The sequence below is a fragment of the Schistocerca serialis genome, chromosome 2 (assembly GCF_023864345.2).
Source record: "Schistocerca serialis cubense isolate TAMUIC-IGC-003099 chromosome 2, iqSchSeri2.2, whole genome shotgun sequence".
NCBI lineage: Eukaryota > Metazoa > Arthropoda > Insecta > Orthoptera > Acrididae > Schistocerca > Schistocerca serialis.
Window position 1 is genome coordinate 231,901,926 of NC_064639.1, and position 25,499 is coordinate 231,927,424.

A 25,499-nucleotide genomic window follows, 5' to 3' on the forward strand; every position below is an offset into this window, starting at 1 on the left:
TCCGTCATTCAAGTATGACGTAGTGTAATACCCCATTGTCTCCTTACGCAACCGTATGTACGAAAGCAAACGGGGAGTGATGTGGCAGGACAATGTGAAGCGAATCGTGACACGTGTTCTTACGTCAGTATTAGATAACGCCGACCGAAGTTGAGCTGCTACTTAGGTAGCGTGAGCACCTCTGCAGATCCAGTAGCTTTGGAGAAGGCACCAGCAGCAGTAGCAGCAGGTGAACCGCTTTTGTGTTAAGAAAACAGCGACAAAGCGCTAAACAAACAGGAGTTTGCAGTGCAGAAGATAACTGTTTACAGTATCACAGAACAACTGTTTAACCACGGTAAGCTGAAATGCAGCAACTGTCTATTTACATTTGCTTTTCTGCGGGCGAAAAGAGGTTGAAATACAAGAAACTGGAAGTTTGTAAACTCTTATATTTCATTTCCTTTTTTGTTTTCTTTTGAGGGATCTAAATGTAAAGTGTGCTTTAAAGTCGCTAGTCACTACAGAGCTAGCTTTATTTGAGAGGTAGAAGATGTGAAAACCACTGAGGACTCAGACAGCACTCAGTGAAGTAAGGACAGAAGAACACGTCGTCCACGGCGTTGTCAAGGAAACATTGCGGATAAATACGACGGACGATTAGGTATTAGCGTTCATGTGCCGACGAGATCATTAGAGACGGAGCACAAGCTTGGCTTTGGTGAAGAATTGGGAAGGACTTCGGCCGTGCATTTGCATAAGTAATTCAGGGAAATCAAATCAACACGAGCCTCGCACTGGCGTCCATATGGTGCGTATGGAAAAAATAAATCAGGATGGTCAGAGGGATTTGATGCCCCTATATAGTGTCCAGAGCCGTTACCACAGCTCCATCATATTCGGTCACCGAGGGGACTGAGTTATACCAGCAGCTAGAGCTGATAATGTTATTCGAATTTGAGTTAGCAAATTTTGGCAAGCAGGATTCTGACACCAGGATTAAGTATGGCCTTTTGACTGCAGTATTCTGTAAGCGTGTAATCATAAAATATGGTTACCTCTGCCAATTCAGGCACAATGTATTAAATTCGTTTATGTTGATGGTCAACTACAAATAGCTACATCAAGGGTCGATGTACTGTAGTTCTTCTTGTATTTCAATACAGTTTTCAAGCGTTACGACTTCTCTGTAGACAACAGCATAATCCACAAAAAGTATCATGGCACTTCGGACGTTATCCATTATAAGTATTTACGTATACTATCCAGTACACCAATGAATTCAAGTCCATGCCAAAGAGACTCACGTCCTCCTTCTGTTTGTAAGGTAAAAAGAGACAAGTCGGTGAAATGAAAATTCTTCAACTGATTTCCGGTCCGCTTCACAGATGAACGTGACAACTTAAATATTTACGCTTGTAATAAGCGAGACACACTTGACACCCATGCCACTCTCATGAAGTGAACTCATAATTCTACGATATTACTCTCTCTATAATATACAAAAAGGCAATACGATAAGTGGAATGGTGATGCAGTCACATTTAGAAAGTCCCCAGCAATGCTCGCCTCTTTTTTTTTTTTTTTTTTTTTTTCCCGTCATCAGTCTACTGACTGGTTTGATGCGGCCCGCCACTAATTCCTTTCCTGTGCTAACCTCTTCATCTCAGAGTAGCACTTGCAACCTACGTCCTCAATTATTTGCTTGACGTATTCCAATCTCTGTCTTCCTCTACAGTTTTTGCCCTCTACAGCTCCCTCTAGTACCATGGAAGTCATTCCCTCATGTCTTAGCAGATGTCCTATCATCCTGTCCCTTCTCCTTATCAGCGTTTTCCACATATTCCTTTCCACTCCGATTCTGCGAAGAACCTCCTCATTCCTTACCTTATCAGTCCACCTAATTTTCAACATTCGTCTATAGCACCACATCTCAAATGCTTCGATTCTCTTCTGTTCCTCTTTTCCCACAGTCCATGTTTCACTACCATACAATGCTGTACTCCAGACGTACATCCTCAGAAATTTCTTCCTCAAATTAAGGCCGCTATTTAATATTAGTAGACTTCTCTTGGCCAGAAATGACTTTTTTGCCATAGCGAGTCTGCTTTTGATGTCCTCCTAGCTGCGTCCGTCATTGGTTATTTTACTGCCTAGGTAGCAGAATTCCTTAACTTCATTGACTTCGTGACCATCAATCCTGATGTTAAGTTTCTCGCTGTTCTCATTTCTACTACTTCTCATTACCTTCGTCTTTCTCCGATTTACTCTCAAACCATACTGTGTACTCATTAGACTGTTCATTCCGTTCAGCAGATCATTTAATTCTTCTTCACTTTCACTCAGGATAGCAATGTCATCAGCGAATCGTATTATTGATATCCTTTCACCTTATATTTTAATTACACTCCTGAACCTTTCTTTTATTTCCATCATTGCTTCCTCGATGTACAGATTGAAGAGTAGGGGCGAAAGGCTACAGCCTTGTCTTACACCATTCTTAATACGAGCACTTCGTTCTTGATCGTCCACTCTTATTATTCCCTCTTGGTTGTTGTACATATTGTATATGACCGGTCTCTCCCTATAGCTTATCCCTACTTTTTTCAGAATCTCGAACAGTTTGCACCATTTTATATTGTCAAACGCTTTTTCCAGGTCGACAAATCCTTTGAAAGTGTCTTGATTTTTCTTTAGCCTTGCTTCCATTATTAGCCGTAAGGTCAGAACTGCCTCTCTCGTCCCGTTACTTTTCCTAAAGCCAAACTGATCGTCACCAAGCGCATTCTCAATTTTCTTTTCCATTCTTCTGTACATTATTCTTGGAAGCAGCTTCGATGCATGAGCTGTTAAGCTGGTTGTGCGATAATTCTCGCACTTGTCAGCTCTTGCCGTCTTCGGAATTGTGTGGATGATGCTTTCCCGAAAGTCTGATGCCTTATTTGACCGTAGGTCTTCCAAAGCTCTTTTAAATTCCGATTCTAATACTGGATCCCCTATCTCTTCTAAATCGACTCCTGTTTCTTCTTCTATCACATCAGACAAATCTTCACCCTCATAGAGGCTTTCAATGTATTCTTTTCACCTGTCTGCTCTCTCCTCTGCATTTAACAGTGGAATTCCCGTTGCACTCTTAATGTTACCACCGTTGCTTTTAATGTCACCAAAGGTTGTTTTGACTTTCCTGTATGCTGAGTCTGTCCTTCCGACAATCATATCTTTTTCGATGTCTTCACATTTTTCCTGCTGCCATTTCGTCTTAGCTTCCCTGCACTTCCTATTTATTTCATTCCACAGCGACTTGTATTTCTGTATTCCTGATTTTCCCGGAACATGTTTGTACTTCCTTCCTTCATCAATCAACTGAAGTATTTCTTCTGTTACCCATGGTTTCTTCGCAGCTACCTTCTTTGTATCTATGTTTTCCTTCCCAACTTCTGTGATGGCCCTTTTTAGAGATGTCCATTCCTCTTCAACTGTACTGCCTACTGCGCTATTCCTTATTGCTGTATCTGTAGCGTTAGAGAACTTCGAACGTATCTCGTCATTCCTTAGTACTTCCGTATCCCACTTCTTTGCGTATTGATTCTTCCTGACTAATGTCTTGAATTTCAGCCCAGTCTTCATCACTACTATATTGTGATCTGAGTCTATATCTGCTCCTGGGTACGCCTTACAATCCAGTATCTGATTTCGGAATCTCTGTCTGACCATGATGTAATCTAATTGAAATCTTCCCGAATCTCCCGGCCTTTTCCAAGTATACCTCCTCCTCTTGTGATTCTTGAACAGGGTATTCGCTATTAGTAGCTGAAACTTGTTACAGAACTCAATTAGTCTTTCTCCTCTTTCATTCCTTGTCCCAAGCCCATATTCTCCTGTAACCTTTTCTTCTACTCCTTCCCCTACAACTGCATTCCAGTCGCCCATGACTATTAGATTTTCGTCCCCCTTTACATACTGCATTACCCTTTCAATATCCTCATACACTTTCTCTATCTGTTCATCTTCAGCTTGCGACGTCGGCATGTATACCTGAACCATCGTTGTCGGTGTTGGTCTGCTGTCGATTCAGATTAGAACAACCCGGTCACTGAACTGTTCACAGTAACACACCCTCTGCCCTACCTTCCTATTCATAACGAATCGTACACCTGTTATACCATTTTCTGCTGCTTTTGATATTACACCTCTACATGTTGTCAAAATTTGTCACCGTATTCGGCGAGCAGCAGGAATTCTAGCAGAAACCACTAACCATATCACCCAGAGTTGAATCTGTTCATCAACTTGACAAGCCTCCCCCCCCTCCCCGCCCCATCCCCCATTGCAGTTCGTCTATTCAACAATGACTGACATTCCTCAACCAAGCTTGATATCCTACAGTATGGCCCCTCACCACGAGAACTGGCGTCCAACTATCAAACATGAAGTTGTCAGGACTTGATGACACATGGACTGGAGGACTTTCCTCCAGTACTGCTTGTAGCAACTACGTATTTCTCTTGTCACTTAACTTGTGTTCGATGTTTTGGCATTTGATCACACACTCTATTAAAACCGCTTGAGCCACGTTATTCCATTCGATAACACCGTCTTTTAGAAACCATAATAGGTCAATTTTGGCTACACATCTATTTTCAAATCGATCAAAGAAATACACGATAAGGTTACAAAAGCCACGTGATACATCGTAATATCGTATCGGACCTCCATTCCCCAGTATAGTATAGCAAATCGACATGGCATGGGCTTAACTAGTCGCAGGAAGCTCCCTGTAGAAATACTTAGTCATGTTCCTTCTAACGACGCCCGTAACTGCAAAAGAGTTGCCGGCATAGGATGTTGTGCCCAAACTGACCTCTCGATAATGTCCCATAAATGATCGATGGGATTCGAGTCGGGGCATCTAGATAACCAAATCATTCGCTCGAGTTGTTCAAAATGTTCTTGAAACAAGTCGCCAATAACTGTGGACCAGTGATATGTCATCATTCTCTCGGAACGTAAATTGCATGAGTGGCTACATATGGTCTCCAAGTAGCCGCACGTAACATTTCCAGTCAGTGATTGGTTCGGTGGGACCAAAGGAGTCAGTGCATTCCATGTAAACACAGCTGACACATTACAGAGCCACCACCAGCTTGCACAGTACCTTGTTGACAAAATCTGATTAGAAAAAAATGAAATATTTTTACCATCTTCAAATTTGCTGCGGCAGTCTTAACTTCTCTCACTCGACTGGTTTGTTTGGTATTAGTTATTCTAGTTTACGTCAGTATACTGTAGAATATACATTAGTGCACAGAAGAAGATATAAATCGAAACTGCACTTTCATTTCACATACTGAGAATAGTGAGAAATTAATTGAATGAGATCTTCGGTAAATAAATACCATACCCCCTAAACTTCTCTCGTCATCTTTAGATAAAATCTTTGTAGTCCTAAGTATGAAATGTAACAAAGTACGTATGCTAAATGATGATAAACGTATTACCTTAATTTTTGCACACAGACATTTCATTTCTCTCTTGGCCCACAAAACTTAATTCGAGAAGACAGTGATGTTTTATTGAAGAGGAAAGACTCGGATGCTATTTGCTCTTAAATCCGAATAACATTGACTTATCATCTCCAAGAATAACAGAGGACAATCTCTGCCATTTTTGAATTACTTGTTTTTAGGTCTCTCTTGTGATTGGTTGTTATCTTTACCTCTGGCTGGCAATTGAACGGACGTATAGTCCATGAAAGTTACGTTAAATATTGAGTTGTGATGAAGACAAAGTACTGTGTTGTGATACATCATTTTAGTTCTATTACTATGTTAATAGTTTATCTCAGTTAACAAATAGTGAATTTTTGTGAACATAAGTAGGCGCCTTGTTCATAATCTGTTTAGTTGCCATTGCGGTCATATTCAGATAATAATCACTAATGTTTGTCACATAGAGCCTGCATATTTTTATTTGGCCAAGTGCCACGAGCAAGTGTTAACAGAAATTTGTGACCTTATAATTCTAAATTTAGTGGTTATCGTATTGTCTTAATCAAGTCTGTTTATTCAGAAGAAAATATTTCATGTTAAATGTAATGGTTAACAGCCCGAAAAAATGTTATTCTATTCTAAGGCAACTCTTATGAATAATTTCTAGGCAACACTCACTCTTTCAGAACGATGTGAAGGCCATCCTATAGGAAAGATTTTTGTGGATTTTCCTCTGCTGAGATCGCATCTAACGGGTTTTGCATTTTGTAGCAATATTCTGCCGTTGGCCTCTGGTGTAGATTAACTACTATAACGATAGGAAATGATTGAAAATAGTCCTGAAGGTCTACAACGTCACGATCAAAAACAATTTTTGGAAAATTTTCGATGATAAATTCCTATAAATTAACTATGAAGTCATACAATGTATCGACGAGCTTTTGTATTTAGGGGAGTTGAAGATACAAATTGTTAGGACGAGAGAAGAAATGAAGAAAAGTAATAAATGACCGTGGGTGCTTTTTCGTGAATGAGTAAATTGAGATTAAATATGTCTTAAAGTGTCGCCTTATGGCAGTGAGACACGAACTTTTAGTGCGAAAATAATCTAGATGCTGATGACTGCGCGGCGAGCAGCAGAAAGAAGCATATTGGGATAGGTAGCAAACAGAACTGGAAGATGTGATTAAAAGAATATTTCAAAGAAATGGAGAAAGGGAGACTATGAAGGCAGGCGAGTGAATGGTTGATGGGTCAAGTATACTCTTTGAAGGATTACAAGCGAAGGGAAAACGTTAGTAAGACGATCTAATGGAAGGAGGGTATATGACGTCATAAAAAAAGAGCAATTAGTGTAGACACATACAGCTGAAGACTAATTTTTAATGTCTGGAGGAGGCATTTATACAGCGGTGAACATCGAATGGCTGATGATAACAGTAAATGGAGAGTAATTTCATCATTCAAAATAGTTTAGATAAATTCGTTCAATCAGTGAACTATTTCTCTTTACCTACTTAACATCTCCAGTCCCCTTAACACAATTTTCTTTCTATCTTTTTGATAACCCAGAAATGATTCATCAACCATCTATTGATCTAAATCTCTGCAAAAATACAATGGAGACTTGAATGATTTCGAATATCACATTTTTAGCCCTAACATATTATATGTGCTTCTATTTTTATATAGTTACCGAGCTTTATGCAATACCTTTATATCACACACACACACACACACACACACACACACACGCACGTACTTACTGCCGTTCTGCCTGTACTAGAGATGTGAGTGTAACATTCGAAAATTATGCCACATTGCATGGAAGAAGTTCGTCGACCAAGTGAGAAGGAACCAGCAGTCCACTATTTTTTTGAAACGTTCGTCACTGTAAAATAAATGAGACTGATGACAGAGGAAAATAGCGGATACTCCTCAGCTCCATTACCAGACAGATTCAATCTTCTTAAAAATTTTAGTTTCATTTGATATTATGATCTAAATTAGTAAGGTAACATTTCACTTTCCTAAATTTTTCATTGGTTTTTGGAGAAAAGTGTCTGTCATATACGACACCTTAGTACTGCCAGAGAAAAGTGTCTGTCATATACGACACCTTAGTACTGCCAGAACACTTGTGAATGAGTTTACGTTATTCTGTAATATATAAGTTCATTACTTTCGCGAGTTCGGTAAAGAAAGTGATATAAATGTACAGTTACAGTGTGAAAATGTTAAAAATACCTTAGCGAGGTCAGAGCATGCAAAAATATCGATAGCAATTTGTTCCCTCCAGATAGCACAAATGAGTATGCGCTCTGTGGAGAAAACTCGCGTTCTTACACGTTTTCTTGGAAGTAGTCTACAGTGATGAATCTTTCCATAAGCTATGATCTCCCGGAATTGGTGCCGGAACTTTTGTTTTTCTTTTCAAGGAGCCATAAACTGTATCCACTTCTTTACTGTCTTCTGCAGATTCGTTGTTTTCATAAAACAAAACATTTCCAAAATGGAGTAGACGCTCTAATTTCTCAGTTTTAAATCGTAGGTAGTTCATTTTTCATTCATGTCTTCAGTGAAATACAGCCTGGCCTGCACTCAATCCACGCAACAGCACGAGCAAAATGAAGCAGATTCAGTAACTTTCACACTGTCAACTTTATTTATTTATTTATTTTGCGCTTTGTCAGCACACAGCAGTGACACGATCCACCATTCAACCTCACTCATATTGTCATTATCTTTTCAACAGTAAGATGCGGCCTGATATCGACATATTCTTTGTTTTGCTTTGACCAATGCCTGTACTGTCCCAGGGCATATTTTTCTTCACAGATGAGGCAACAATAATACATTTCTTGTCATACCAATTACTAATGGGGCCCCGTCCTTCACCAGGCAGAGATTGATCGACTGCCTTTTTCATTTCTGAATGCGACTGGAAGTGGTTCTGACCTGGAACTCAACCAGACTGAATTGTTCTTGTGCCCTGACAGCTTGTGACTGAGTGGAGATAGTCTAGTACCTCAACTAATGTGAAATATCGGTTAATATAAATTATAGAACCTACACGTTCAAGAAACTCCAATACAATGTCATATTTCAATTATACGGAGGTGTCAAGTGGTAATTCGTATGTAGATGTGGCAAACGAAATTTTCGAGGCAACAGTGATCGTGCTTTCCACCAATGAATTGCTCGATCATAGTTTTGCCGCAGAAACGAGTTATTTTTTCATCAATGGACACCGTCTGTGTACTAAGACTTTGTAAACAGCCAGCTCTGACAGTGTTTAATAAAGGACGACTTTACCAATATTTGTCTTTCGATCTCAGGTCGCCAGCTAACGCTCTCCTTATTGAAAAAAACACGTCTTGACATCCAATCTGCCCATACAGGCACTCTAGTTCCCATATTCCAATAAATATTTAATCTGGGATAGCGAAGAATAGACTTATCTGTTGAGATATCAAAAGATGTCACTCAGTGATTTCCCAAAAGGTGCAAAAGATGGCGATTTATACAGTACGACAGCAACTGGAAAGCAGCGTAAGGAACATTCAGTATGTTTCGAAATTCCCATTACAAACTTCTAGGACTTGTAGAGCGAGCTGAGTAGACAACACTTTGAATTGGAATCAATGTCTGGGAGCGTACCGTTTCGGTGTACAGCCGTTTGAAAACATGTTTGCTTGGTAGGTGTGCAGAAGGGTAGTCACGGTCGGAGGTGCTTACGTCGGACTGACTGATATCATTTGACATCCTACCTCTCTGATGTAGTTCGAGCCTCATTCATATGCCTATGAGTGTTAGAGCAACATGGTTGAGTACACATCTGCAGATTACGAGTACATTGGCATGAGCCTACCGTATGGCGAAGATGACCCTAATGGAAGAGCTGCTAGTCGCCTTTACAAAATCGTTATCCACAACGTATGACAACATCAAATTCCCTTTTCGCCACAATTAAGAAATGCCTTCGAGAAAGGGCCATCTTCGCCGTCAACAGGCATGACTGTGGTGACCCATTGAGACACCGAACAACTGAAGTGGAAGAGGCCGTACTGAATCGTCTTGAAGAGAACCCGTCAACAAGAACACTAGCAATTTTTTTGTTGTTAACGACCGGAACCGTAAAACAAGTGATGTACTCGGTCAGGCCCAGCAAGTTATTTTTAAAAGTTGTCGCGATACTAACATGGTTTCAATTGGTTGTTGCACGGATCCGGTGCGTCTTCAGACATTGATTACTTTTCAAAATATTATGTGCTGTCTCCCCTCTACTAGTCCTAGAAGCTAGCAACGGGAATTACGGAACACTATGAGTTTAAGAAAATATTTTCTTGAATCACAGTCTTTCCCTTGCCGAATGGTTTTTTTCAAATACTGGTGCTAGTGGAAGTGACTCAAACACATCTGCGTATTGGCAAAGGGGATAAATTTATCACTCACCGTATCTGAAGGAAAGTCGCGTGAATCATAGCCACTTTTTATTAGTGGTGTTCAAACAATGGCTTCATTGCTCACTGGGTATTAATTCGAGCTCTGAGATCATCGAACAGTAAATGTCTCTCAAAGTCTTTTAGTATCTGTGCTTCTGACACAAGGGAAAGAAAAAGTATTTACTTAATTTAAATTTACCAAAATCGATAATTGTAACTCTTTTATCAAAAAGTAATATCACTTGTGCATACTAAGACCAAGGATAATGATTTACTGTTGCCGAATAATTCATGCGATTTATATTCTAGAGCACATGGAAATACATCTTCCTTCCACTGTGCCTCCTTCAACAGAAGCGTACAAATTCTCGTGTGTTAGAGAGCTAAATATTACTTCGTGTTATTAAAGTTTTCACATAGTATAAAATATTATATCCATTATCATAATACATATTCTAAATAAGATCACACAAATCAGTGCTCACAGTATCTGGAAATTATTCTGTCTGCCATTTGTTGGATGCACTCAGCGAACAATATTTCGACCCATCAGTTTATGCGAAACACCGTTGAAACCTGCAGGGGTACTTGCAGATATCTAGGGCGCCTGGGAAATTACTTATAGGCGTTACAACGAAGCCAATTCCGTACAGAATTTATTAATTATATTTGTTGTATACACTGTATGGGATGTGAGAAGGGAAAAACAGCATTCACTACGCATACACCAACGCAGAGTACACTGAGGTGCCAAAAGTTATAGGGATACCTTCTAATATCGCTTCTGCAGTGTGTAGTTCATCACAGAATTAACAACACATGCCCGACATAGGACTGGAATGGACAATGTTGTATATGATTTCCTTTCGAGGGTAAATGTTTCTTCAATATGTATCTATTTTGGTAAATTTGCAACTGCAATTAGAGGACGCAATGTTTTGGGGACATCTGCCTGACAACACAATGTTATTGTCCATCTAAAGCCATGACGTCCCTGGTTTCAAAACATTTACTACATGATTCTCCCAAAACCTCCATAGTCCACTAACACCATGCCCCATGAGGCCATCCATTTGAAGCGTCCCCTTAGAAAAATTATACAAGACTGCTTAAACTGACACGCAATATTTTTAGCGCAACGCAATCTGAGTTTCAAAAATCCCTACAAAAGAATGGCCCTGACTAACAATAACCTATACGTTTCACAAATCACTTATCTCACAAAAATCTTGGTTACTCGAACTACTGCAATACAGCGAGCGCCACTACTACCAGCTAAATAAAAGATTCAAACTACGAAATGCACTGATAGGCATAGTTAGCAAATGAAAGATTTTAATAGAGAACAAACAACGTATTTACCTTAATAGTCATAATATATATAGCAGTTCATGACATCCATTCTTACAAATGTACTGTTTCTGATGGACACACCTCCAGATTATCCATTCTCAAAAATCCGCCATCTCACCTCCCCACAGCCACCACTGCTGGTGGCTCACCTCCAACTGCGCAACGATACGCGCTGTTAACATCCAGCTACCCAACACTGCAATGGCCAACAACAATGCAAACCAGCCAGAGACTGCACACAGCACAGCCAGTGATTTTCAGAGCGCTACGTGGCGTTACCAATATAAAAACCTAAACAGCCTACTTACACATTTTTCGATAAACTACATGTACTTTACCATCGCAGGAATCGATCAACTTTGGAGCTTGTCTCTGCCGGTTTCGTCTGGCCAAATGTCAAGAAAAGCGGTCAGTCTTGAACGTAAGCACCCACTGCCTGGCAGCGTTCCAAAATAGGTTGGTATGTACAACCATGATTCGACCGTTTCACCGTTACATGGTGCCGTTTTCAGCATGACAATTTAGATGCCGTTAGGCCACTTCCTGATTCAAATGGATAATTACATATTCTATCAGCAATGGACAGAGTAACTTGCAGCTTCGCGGCTACAGAAATTCCAGACATCCTTCTCGAGACAAGTCCAAAATGATTTAATAGCCAATGGATTTCCCGTTCAGTTGCCCTGCCACAGTAAGAACACATCAAGGCAGGCAATTCGAGTTAGCTCTATTCACTGAACTCTGTCCCGTATGTGGCGTCCAGCACTATCCAACAACAGATTACCACCCACAAAGTAATTGTCTCGTAGAGCGCTGACAGCACACCTTAAAAATAGGTCTCATATGCTTTGGAGAGTAATGTACAGTTGCCATCCCATGGCTTCTTCAAGATGTGTATACGGCTTACAAAGAAGATCCTTGTGCATCTCTCGCAGAACTTCTTTACAGAGAACCGTTCACTCTTCCGGCGGCATGGAACCATTCCATTTACCTACAGGCAAAGCTCTGCCTTAGCCTGTCTCCAAAATGAAGCAAAGTACTACACCCTAAAGATATCACTACCCCAAGTGTATGGACTCCAGAAAATACTCGTCCATAAAACACTGTAGGACTGCGACCACGTACTGCTATGCTATGATACTGACTGATACTATATCTACCCTACTCAGGACCTCATAGAGTAAGTAGGTTGGACCACAGTACTTTTGGCAATTTGCTGCAAGGTAAACCGATCACTGTTATGGTTAACAGGCAATAGCCGGCGTGGATCCTGGAAGGCGCCACCAACGCGATTTGAGTATCAGTAGCAACATGAGCGATATCACTCATTTTCAGACGACCAAATAATTACAGCGCGAGTTGACTTAACCAGTTCCAGCCTGAAGAGATCTCAGCCAAACTAACGGACAACCTTCTCGTCGTGGAAGGACAACATGGTTAGTAACGCTTCTACGACGGTACACCACCACAGTCATTCTCCCGACAATACTGCCTCTCATCGGAGGCCGATCGAGTATTCGATCACTTCCACGTTTCCTGCAACAGGTTTCCCAACTTCCTCATCAGATCAAGGCAATTCCACTGCACCAGCCTCACCATCCCCTTCAGTAAAGTTCCACCTCTCTCCAATCCCAAACTTCATTCTCGTCTTGGAGGAGCACATCAGCTACCGCCTCATCTCGCATTTTGACTGTTACCAGCTATACCGGCTCCACCTTCGCATAGCCATCCACGGCACCACGGCACGCGTGGTCACGCACAGTTCTGCGAATTTGAGCAGCAGCATCCTCTTCCCCCATGTGCTCCGCACCCCCATGCAGGAGGGGGGAAGGGCGTGAGACCTCTGTGACGACCTAGTAGCAGCCGAGAATTCTTTGGACATGGCTGCAATTCCACTGCAGGAACAATCTCTGACTCACTCTGCTCTAGACTTCTGTACGCATTTATTTTTTACGTGTCTCTGTCAATTAAAAAAGCTTTGATATTTGCTATTTACGATCGTCTTTATTTCATCTGGCGTATCTCTACCCACGTCTACACTACACGTAAAATGTCATTACAGTTCGAACACTAGCTTCAACCTTGCAGGATAGTCAGACACAGTTTATTCTGGGTCTTCAATCGCTACGTTGCTGATGACTGTGGCAGTGAGTTGTGTGTGCAAAAGACTGATACACTTTTGATCTAAGACGTAAAATGTGTTAGAGGTTGCTTTGATTGAGTGTTTTGTAAGGTTTCCCTCCTTTTTTTTTAATAAGATGCTTTCTGTTGTGCCAGTACATTTGAGCTTGCAACTCATAATAGAACAGTCATCTTATGCAGACCCTCACACCTACTGATAATGAAAAATACAATAACATGAACATCAGGTAATTCATCGCTACTTCTACAAAACATCTGATTGTACCTGACCTGTAAGTGAAAAGCTCTCTTTATAATAACTTATATATAGGGGTGGTTACAACAAACATAAATGGCACAGGGCAACTATTTAACTTTTAGCAGTTAAATGATGTCCTTCTTTATCGTCATAGTTTATTAAAATCCACCGAAAATAAATATATCAGTCAGATTGTCATCTAAATATCTCCTTTGACTTACAGTACGCAATTTCATGTGCAAACTATTAAATTAAATATTTTTCACCCTTATTAACTGAAAAAAATGTCTTCATCACGGACGTCCTTGTTCCTTCTATAGCTCATAAAACAGTGTACTTATTATCACAAGTCGTTAACGAAACTGCAATAAACGTTCGCTACCGTAGCTGAAGTTACACAGTCTGTATTTTACTCTAATGCTGTTTTAAAATCCACATTTCCATATAATCAGCTCTAAGTTTGAACCAGCATGGCAGAGAATCTCACGATAACCACTTCCATTCCATCCTCATTCCTACTCATAACATATTGTACAATTCTCACACTGATCTTAAATGGGTGTTGAAAATTCCCGTTACAGACTTCTAGAACTCTTAGAGCGTAGTGAGTACATAATTATTTGAACAGCAGCCCATGTAACGCTTCCTTGCTGCAGCCGGTTTATAACGAGATTGTTAGGTAGGTTTGCAACAGTGTAGTCATGTTGCGCGGGGTGGGGGGGGGGGGGTACTTAGGCCGGATTGGCTGATGTCACTTCATGTCTATCCTACCACTCTCAGCACCTGGTTCTAGCCTCATTTACGTATCTGACTCAGTTCCTTCTACAAGTCCTAGAAGTTTGCAAAGGTAATTTCCTAACCCTTGTATATTAACTTTGCTGGCTACAACATTTAATAATACAAGGGGCCTTTCGAAAGTACGTGCAAAGTCCGAGGGATGGCAGCACCGGCGCATATCGAGGTCATGTTTAGTTAGCAGCGTCTTTAGAAAGAATGCACACCAAGCTTCAGCCATGTTGGTCTATTTCTTTGTGTTTGTCATACGTGTGAATCAAGAAAGTCGATTGATTGTCAGAAAATGGACGAAGAAGAATTTCGTGTTGTGATTAAACATTACATTATTAAAGACAAAACGCGTTAGGAGACTAAAGAGAAGCTTGATAAACATTACGGCGGCTCTGCACCTTCGATTAGAGCAGTTTATAAGTGATTTCAAAATTTTTGGAGTGGCAATTTGAGTGCAAGTGATGCTGAACGTTCTGGACGCCCTGCGGAGGTTACGACTCCAGAAATCATTGATAAAAGCCATGATATGGTGAAGGATGACGGAAGAGTTAAGGTGTGTGAGATTGCTAATACTGTTGGCATCTCGAATGAACGGGCACATAATATTTTGCATAAACATTTGGACATGAGAAAGCTATCCGCAAGATGGGTTCCGCGATTCCTCACACTTGACCAAAAACGGAATCGTGTGAAGTGTTGCAAGGATGGTTTGGAGGAAGAATCCGCATACTTTAAACGTCGTTTCGCCACTGTGGATGAAACATGGATACATTACTACTGACAGCACATGAACCCGTGTTCAGTGTATGCCGTCCTTAGCATCTGAAGATGGTCATTGTATGGCAAAAACCGGTTATGACTGTGTCATAAATATGTGATTGTGTCCACAAATAAAAAAAAAATTTACAAGAGAATCAATCACGCACTACATAGACAAAATGGCGTTTTTTCTAAAGCATTACTCTACTCCTGATACCAAACAACAATCTAAACAATGGGTTACCAAGGGAGAATCTGCACCAAAAAAGGCGAAGACCATTCCTTTGGCTGGAAAGTTTATGGCGACTGTCTTTTGGGATTTGCAAGGGATAATCCACATCGACTATCTGGAAAAGGGTAAAACTATTACAGGTGAATATTATTTATAGTTTTTGGACCGTTTGAAAACCGAGCTGCAAGAAAAACGCCGGCGATTGGACCGCAAAAAGTCCTTTTCCATCACGACAATGCACCAGCACACACCTCAGCAGATGTGGTCGCAAAATTAATGGAAACAGGATTCCTACTCGTTTCACATCCCCCCTATTCTCCAGACTTGGCTCCCTCGGATTACTATTAGTTCCCAAATTTGAAGAAATGACTGGCAGGACAAAGATTTTATTCAAACGAGGAGGTGATTGCAGCAACTAATAGCTGCTTTGCAGACTTGGGCAATTCCTACTATTCGGAAGGGATCAACAAATTAGAACAGCACTGGACGAAGTGTATAAGTCTAAAAGGAGACTATGTCGAAAAATAAAAATGGTTTACCCCAAACACGTAAGAAGTTTTTATTTTTGCACGGACTTTTCAAAATCCCCTCGTAAATAATATATATTTCTTACAAACATTAAAATATGTAGAGGAACTTATAAGACTTTGTGTAACACATACTTGCATTAAAACAAGAAATAAGGAGACAGTGTACCCTAAAGAAAAATCCGTCATCACAAGCATGAAGAAGTGAAACAAAATTAGACACACATATAGCAATGAAGAACTAAAATAATAATACTCGTTAACCTTTAAAATTTGCTGCCCACTGCAGAAATAAGTCAGAAAGAAGTTTATAAGAACCAAATTAATTTAGCCATTATGTTTAACAAAAACAGTTCAAACGCTAATAATTAGATATATTTTTGTATTTTTGCGTTCCATGATCGTAACTCCATCTAATATAATTAAAAGGATCTATTTTATAGCCGAAAAATGTTTCACCGCGTTTTTGGAGTTATCATCGCTCGTTTATTTTCTCTGGAAATATGATGGCACAAATTCTGTGAGTTTAGATTCTGTAGACACCAGGGTGTTGCTGCTGTTTTCGTTACGTTCCTGAATATTCTAAACAATGAAATAAGTTTTGCAGCACTAACTTTACTCAGTAAAGTGATTGTTATTTGAATTTTTTTCAGTTACTAAATAGTATATCCCATCTCTAGATTGTATATTCTGTTTTATACGCCTGTCTTTACATTTCGCTCACAGAGCTGTAATAAATGCAGCAAGGCATCTGCAACAAGGATGGCAATTTGTTTTGCCTCAATACATGTTCTGAGACTGCGTGATTAGGCCTAATTTTCCGATGGCGGTATTGTCTGGCAGTACCAGTACTCTAGACGATATGCTGTAACTATTTTAGATACGTTACTAGAATGGGTGCTCAAAGAAAACACAAAATCAGATGTTGAAAGCAGAACAAGGTAGACACACAGCGACAAACACGTTCCCCTACATTCTAAATTTACTTAAAGTCTTCCATAAAGTTTACAAAAGAAACAAATGATGTTGATGTTGATGGTAATGAAGATTTCACTATTGTGGTGAACACGCTTGGTTACAGACAATATACCAAATGAGGTAGCTTTTATTGAAATTTATAAAGCAGTTTTACAAGGTATTAAACAAAGTGTTTCAATTTTTTGGGTGTTTCGCTTAATTTAATAAGAATAATACAAATAATGTATGACAGAACATATATTAATAATTTAAACAGAAAAGCTCAATCTGAAGTAACCCATGTAATTATTCACGAGTGCCTTGTATCATTTACTCTTTTTAATTCACATATCTACGATGTCATATAGAAATGGCAAAATTTTTTAGCAAAACACTTTAATTTAAAACTTTACCCTAGACCAAATGCTCTTTTGTAGATAACAATTCGTGTCAGACGAAAAGAATGTTGATATGCAACGAGGATGGTATCTGCTTTTGAAAGTAGAAAACGAATGTAATTCAAATACCTCTAAATTAAAAACAGAGGTTAAGAAAGTTAGAGAATGTGAACTTTTGTCTTGGGTATGGTCATACTAACATATCAAAACATGGTGTGGACAGAAAGCTACAGAGATTATAGTAAGAAGAGATCTACTGTTTAAAATGTATGTAAAGTAATGACAGCACCAATGATGTGTGGAAAATAATGTTACGTGACCTCTGAGACCAGTACCTGTCTACACAATGCTTAATAGGACGAGAAATGAGCTACAGGGAAACAAATATATTTTATCTAACAGATGAAATAATGAAGTCCAAAAACAAATGGAACATCATAGTGACAGATTAGATTATCACGGTGCAGAATAAGGAATGGAGTGAGTAGATGTGCGATTGTCGATCCTTTTAATTAAAACAAGCTAGAAACATTCATTACAACAATATTATTAATAGTAAAACTATGGAAAACAAATCTACAATTTACAGTAATCTCTTTACGAAAAGCCCTCTTGGCTTTTGTAATCAGCCGAACTAAATAGACCCAATCTGTATTTATGATTTAAGAAAAACCGACTTGCTTTTGAATTAAAAGATTTAATTAAAGGAATCTGTTTTTATAATATAATGAAAACACTTGTCATTACCAAACCTGAACATTAACCACTTTGCTTGTATACACCTGATACATTACGAGAATATTACACACTTGAATAAAGATACATTGTAAAGTTACCCCGTAACACCAATCCAATTCAGAACCATAAAAGTAATTATTCAGGCTCAGGTCAATCATTATTGTCAATGTAGTAGTAATGTGGCCATTTCGTGACTCCATCCATCGGAGCTAAGTAGGAACTAGCGATCAGCACTGTCTCTAACAAGAGCAAACTCATCGCTTGCTGTTCGGCTGCCCTTCTGCATCAATGAAACACTCCGCAAGCTACCCCCCCCCCCCCCCTTATCGAAGCCCAGCGGCTCTAGAAGACGACTGCGACAAAACAATAAGGCATATAGAAAAAGACACATAACAGTGAACAGAGCATTTCTACAAGTTGACTCTGGAGGTACTTCAGAATACCCTGTATGCTCTGCAATGCAAATGCATCGGGCCACTGTATTGTTGCTCTCCTCCGTGGCAGCTAACAGCATGGCTACGCAGACTATCGTCTCGATGCCTAGTGCTGAACAGTTATCAGCAGATCGCCTCTTGTGTTGGCCATATGTAGCAACAATTGCAATCTACGTCCATAATTATTTGCTGGATATATTCTAATCTCTGTCTTGCTCTACATTTTTTACCCTCTAAACTTCCCCTAGTAGTATGAAAATTATTCCGTAATATCTTAACGGATGTTCTGTCATCCTATCCCTTCTTTTTGTCAGTGTTTTCCATATGTTTCTTTCCTCGCAGATTCTGCGGAAGACCTCCTCATTCCTTACCTTGCCAGTCCACGTAATATTCAACAGTCTTCTGTGGCAGCACGTCTCAAAGGTTTCGATTCTCTCCTGTTTCAGTTTTCTTACAGCCCGTGTCTCGCTACCATAGAATGATGTGCTCCAAACTTACATCCTCAGAAATTTCTTCTTCAAAATGATACATCCGTTTGATATTGGCAGACTTCTCTTGGGCAGGAATACCGTTTTTGGAGGTGCCAGGCAGCTTTTGAGTCCTCTTTGCTCCATCCGTCATGGGTAATTTTGCTGTCTAGACAGCAGAAATCCATAACTTCGTCTACTTCGTGATCCCCAGTTCTAATGTTAAGTTTCTCGGTGTTCTAATTTCTACTAGTTCTTGTTAGGTTCTCTTTCTTCGATTTACTATCAATGCATTTTCTGTACTCATTACACAGTTCATTCGATTCAACACACCCTGTAATTCTTCTTCGCTTTCACTGAGGATAGCAATGTCATCAGCTATAGCCTTTCATCCTGAATTTTAATCCTACTCTTGAACCTTTATTTTTTGGCAGACATTGGTTTTTCGATGTATAGACCGAACAGTGGGGGCAAAATACTACACCAATTCCTCCAATTTATTGGCACCACCTCGCGGGTTCTCGGAACGAGAAGAATTTGCTGAGTACAAGAAAGCAGAAGCCAGAAGACAGTACTCAGCTATAAGACAAACAATAATTATCGTTCATCAAAAGAAAAGACGCAGAAAACAAAATACTGGAAGGCAAAGGGGATGTAACTGCCAGACTGTTGAAAATAGGTGGCAGAAATTTAGATCCGATGTTTAAAAATGTGTGACGAGAAATCTAGTGTTGCAAGAGAATTGACAAAAATGACAGTGTGATTTACTTTTCTCAGTTTTTCAGAAAGCAGAATTATTATACCGGGTGATCAAAAAGTCAGTATAAATTTGAAAACTGAGTAAATTACGGAATAATGAGGATAGAGAGGTACAAAATGACATAGATGCTTGGAATGACATGGGGTTTTATTAGAACCAAAAAAAATACAACAATTAAAAAAATTTCCGACAGATGGCGCTTCATCCGATCGGAATAGCAATAATAGGCATAAAAAGTAAGACAAAGCAAAGATGATGTTCTTTACAGGAAATGCTCAATATGTCCACCATCGTTCCTCAGCAATAGCTGTAGTCGAGGAATAATGTTGTGAACAGCACTGTAAAGCATGTCCGGAGTTATGGTGAGGCATTGGCGTCGGATGTTGTCTTTCAGCATCCCTAGAGATGTCGGTCGATCACGATACACTTGCGACTTCAGGTAATCCCAAAGCCAATAATCGCACGGACTGAGGTCTGGGGACCTGGGGGGCCAAGCATGACGAAAGTGGCGGCTGAGCACACGATCATCACCAAACGACGCGCACAAGAGATCTTTCACGCGTCCAGCAATACTTTGTTTTTCTTTGGTTCTAATAAACACCCCATGTCATTCCAAGCATGCGTGTCAATTTTACCTCTCTATCTACATTATTTCGTGGTTTATTAAGTTTTCAAATTTATATTCACTTTTGGTCATTCGGTATATAAATAATTTGAGAATAGTTACCTCACTTTCAGTCGGCTACAAAATTTTCTATAAAGCATTACTTACAAGTGTACGATACAAAGGTCACTTACTTATATAGTATCACTCGGAATTTCTAAAAAGGTGATCATGAGCAGAAAACATTCTAAACATTAAAATCATCCACTAAATTCTCAAAATTATACAGTGCGACATTCTAGAAGAATCACAAGTTGATGAAAACAGAGGTGAAGTAATCTAAGAAACTTTGACCAATATGATATCAAAAATCGAAAACAAAACAAGAGGCAGACACATGTATGAATTAGGCGATCACTATTCATTTTATTTCTGGAAAAGGTAATGGGATAATGACAGAATGAAACTGAAGTTACAGATATTAATAAGAATTTCCTAATTAAATTTCGCCTTCATTGTCTAGTATTTGCTGAGGACATGACAGTCCTCTCTAGACTGTGGAGGAGTTCCATGAAGTGGGCTCGAAATTTCATATAAGAAGACGTGTGCTGTATGTGAAGGACCAGATCGCATTGTTCTTTTTTTTTTCTGGAAGGAAGGTCTCGGAAACCGTATTGATGTAAGTAACGTGACCTGCCGGCAGGGAGATGTCGCTGAACGGCACAGCTGCGGGCCTGGACGTGGGTCCGCTGAGGTTCGAATGGCTGGACCACGCGGTCTTCCTGCTGATGCTGGTCGTCTCCGGGGCGGTGGGCGTCTACTACGGCTTCTTCCGGCGGGAACAGACCACCTCCAAGGCCGACTATCTGCACGGCGGCAAGCGGATGGGCGTCCTGCCCATTGCCATCTCCCAGATTGCCAGGTACCATCAAACCACACAAAACCAACCTTCTTAACATCGAACTTGCTTCTTCTTTATACATCCTCGGGAGCGTAAAATTCCAGGCATTGTTCTCCATTACATTAGAATTAAAATATACGGGCACCTGCAGCCAAATAAGAATTAGCAATACAAATGCTAGTAAATAAGTACCACAAACAAGAAATTAGTCACCCAGTGCCACAAGAAGCTAACAACGTCTAGCCTTGATGATTACCTCCTTTTGATGAGGAAGAGCACATTCAAGCTTCTCCTTGCGTAACATAACATTCCAAAGCTCCTCGCTGGTCCCATGTAGCCACCAAATTGTGGGCTTATGGCGATGTTGATGCCTAAGTTTCACTCACTGTCCCAAAACCCAGTTATTTTAGGAACAAATTTAATAATTTAAGGAGCCAGTTGAGGTACAATAGGGTGTCAGAGTGCTCGTAAAAGCAGGAAACTTACGCTTGCAGCCGTGTGAGCACGGCTGTTGTTTTCCTGGAACACGGGAGTCTTTACAGCATACTCTTCATGAAGATGTAGAAGAAACGTCTAACAATACCACCACTTGCTAAGTAGGTTAGAAATCAGATTAATAATGTTGCTCACGGAGCATATGTTCGCTTTATCGGGCAACAACAAAGTTGTTAACTGTGGATGGTATCGTCAGAATGGAAATAATGAAGTAACTGGGAAAAAGTCATTAATTTTGGTACTTATCTTGAATGGATTCCCACGTAGATTTCGTCGAAGTTGTTATGGATCATCTTGTTGCTTCTAGGGTGATTCCACTTTGACTGCTAGAAGGTCCAGATCTGTATTTTAGCAATATCTGAAGAGCTAACAAATGCGTTTTTCAGGAATTTTTTAATGATCAAACAATCCCAGATCAGAACAATGGTATGGTTGAAATAATTCTTGACTTCGCGTTCACGATCCACATTTTTATTAAACATCTTGTAAATTCACATATACTTCTTCTTAATTGTCACATCATCAAGAAAACAGTTTTGTATCAAACTTCATGTATTTAATTTCTACTTTAACTGAACACAAGGCTTGCCTGTTCTTTTACAAAGCGAACTAACAACTTATCTTCAGCAAAGTGAAACAATGACTGCTCTGTGCGCATTCGCACCAGAACGGTCACAAGTAAGTTAAAGATTATGACAGTCTCACAGAAATTAATACACACAAGAACCATGTCACTGTAATAAATTGATACATCGGAGTACCTATACATTAATAAAACCAAATGTGAATATTGTCACAAAAATATGTCTGTTCCTTCGCAGAAAAGTAGTACGATATTTCTGGTATCGAGAACTGGGGTTGGAGTGCCGTAATGGTCACGTAAACAAAGAACCATTCAAAACGGCAACACTCGACTACTGATAATGTTTAAATAAACATCCTCTTCACGATAACCAGAGGGAGTGAGCCCACATCTTGATATAAAAACCACAACCAAAACAGTAAAGAAGGACCTCTGACTTGAAGTTCACTCTTTATTCTAGGTGGGTTAAATGCGTTGTTGGGCTGTCTGTGTGCTCAACGCCTCACATCACATGGAAACGACCTCAGCACCTCGTGGTAGCAAACTATTCCTAAACTGTGGATCAACAGCGTGAGGAGGCAGAAGGAACTGCCAAGGGATAGCTGTCCATATGATTTTTTTAAAAATATTATTTGGTCATGAGTCAGTAGATTGTTCTGATACCACTCGCAACTAATTCCTCTCCAGTGCCAACCTCTTCATCTCAGAGCTACACTCGTGTGGGTAGCACTAAGCGTCATCAGTGAACATTGTCCTCTTTCTTCATTGTTTGGCCCACAGACGACGTGTAACCTGAAGCACTCCTGTGAGCAATGGCCTTCTGATAGGTACACGAGTCCTAATGTTGCTTTATGCAGTTGTCTACACGATGTTTGCTCCGAAATTGAGATATGGACATACACACACTGACAGCAGAAATTCTTGTAGGATTTCAAACTAACTGTCGTTAACAAAGTTGTGAAACTCGTCTACCACTTCTGTCCGTTAGAGTCTTTCTACAATCGTGTTACATGGTTGTGAATGGTACACCATTCCTTGTAAAAGCGTTGCACATTTCGCTTTGATACAAACAAATCGGGAAACTTTATTCACGGCACGTTCAAACACGACAGATGCTTACGTCATACTGACGACCCTTTACACAGCGTTGATTCCACGAAATCAACTGGCACATTCACATCTTTCCAGTGCCATGACGTGCTCTAGAGATGTAGGGCCTCATAATCGGCGTTCGAAGATGAGTGCTATGATATTTTAAGGTGGTAACTAATTATTTGTCCAGAGGGAATATACCGTTTTTACTGGCAGGGTCCTAGGTAATATCTAAGGGAAGGCAACAAATAAAAATAACCTGTTTCAGAGTTTTTGAGGAAGTGTAAGATTACCTTCCAAAAACAACAACGATCAAAGTATACATTCATTACTCAAAACGTCTTCTCGTCGACCTAGCAACTCTTCAGAACTAAAATCCATTGGAAGACATCTATAAATCTTCGTCTAGTTCTCGGTCTCTGCTAATTAAACACAAAAACTCTTCAGTATTCAGTACGGCTTCAGTCACAATAAACAAAGTGTACGGTTGTTTAAACTTGTAAAGACGGCTTGCAAAGTTTTGTGTTGGGTGGCACTTGGAACAAAACTTGTAATCAACTGTTAAGCAAGGACAATCTAATTTTAAATGTCGAAATTTTTCTCCAATACCGAGGCGAGTGAAAATGATATGACGAGAAGAAAATGTTCTGTCTTTAGTGATTCGAACCGGGCAAATATTGCTCTTGTTTTCTAACCATGAATAATTGAATATCAGTTCATTTCACCAGCAGAGAGAAGTATAGAACTAGAAATACCGTCACGAAATTATCTATGCTGACCGGTAGTCGAAAACACACAATGCTGGAATAACTTTGGTTTTGAACGTATAAGATCTAGTTTCGACTAACACTTCAGACGACCATTTTTAATCGTTTATAACGAATACGAACAGATCTATTTTACCTCTGTCAATACCAACTATATTACATAGGGCTGAAGCCTGACTTTAAATCCATATTAAACATGATATCCCTTTATTACTGACCAGTAGAGGGTCAATGTTGGTTGGGCCACGACAGCGGAAGAAGTTATTGTAAGTGGAAACTCTGTAGAGAGTAAGCTTTCATGTATCAGAAATTTTATTTTACTAACGAACCAATCGTCATGTAAGGTCACTGGGCACTGATTTTTTATTGTATTTGGGCTTGAGATGAAAGTATTGGTGCAGGACTGAGATTCGAACTCAGATCTTCCTTTTCACAGAAAGAGACAATTGCATCACTTCCAGAATGAAATTTTCACTCTGCAGCGGAGTGTGTGCTGATATGAAACTTCCTGTCAGATTATAACTGTGTGCCGGACCGAGACTCGAACTTGAGACCTTTGCCTTTCGCGGGAAAGTGCTCTACCTTGTGTGAGCACTTGCCAGCGAAAGGCAACGGTCCCAAGTTCGAGCCTCGTTCCGCACACAGTTTTAATCTGGCAGGAAGTTTCAACTGAATCATTTCGTTGTTTCGCCAAGATTTCAAACGAAATGTTCGATTCTGATTTCTGAATCCAGATACAGCATAAACTTTGTTACCATGTCATTTCACGTTATTGTATGTGCACTCTAAACTAGAGATTAATAATAATTATTAGTTTTAACGTCTCTTCACGTATTGTCAACAGTATCAATAGACGCCTGTTTTGACTCCCAGTCAGTCTGCCGCTGTGGCCGAGTGGTTCAAGGCGCTCCAGTCCGTAACCTCGCTGCTACTGCGGTCGCAGGTTCGAATCCTGCCTCGGGCATGGATGTGTGTGATGTCCTTATGTTAGTTAAGTTTAAGTAGTTCTAAGTTCTAGGGGACTGATGACCACAGATGTTAAGTCCCATAGTGCTCAGAACCATTTGAACCATTTTGTTAAGTCCCCTAGTGCTTAGAGCCATTTGAAGCATTTGAACCCAAGTCAGACACAATAGTTCATGTTTCTTCGAATATGGTCGGCAAAGATGACATATGCGAGGGTTCGATTTGCAGTCAGCACAGAACATTTAGTGATATGGTTCCCAGTTCAGACATGCGTACATATGGTACCGATGAAATAAACTAATATTTAATGTCTGTTCATAGCTAGGAAATGACGGCGATAGCTGCTGCGTTTGAATATCAGTCAGCCGAAAATTTTCGTCTCGTCGT

At 40.0% G+C, this 25,499-nt stretch overlaps 1 protein-coding gene across 1 annotated transcript in view; it reads left to right on the forward strand.

Annotated features, from left to right (window-relative positions):
* Nucleotides 1-225: 225 nt before the first annotated feature.
* Nucleotides 226-25,499, forward strand: part of LOC126455865 (sodium-coupled monocarboxylate transporter 1-like) — a 129,252-nt gene continuing 103,978 nt past the window's right edge. Inside the window, exons 1-2 of the mRNA XM_050091625.1 lie at nucleotides 226-337; nucleotides 21,012-21,230. Coding sequence (XP_049947582.1) covers nucleotides 21,016-21,230 — 215 coding nt within the window. The 5' untranslated portion in view covers nucleotides 226-337; nucleotides 21,012-21,015. The remainder of the gene's footprint in view (nucleotides 338-21,011; nucleotides 21,231-25,499) is intronic.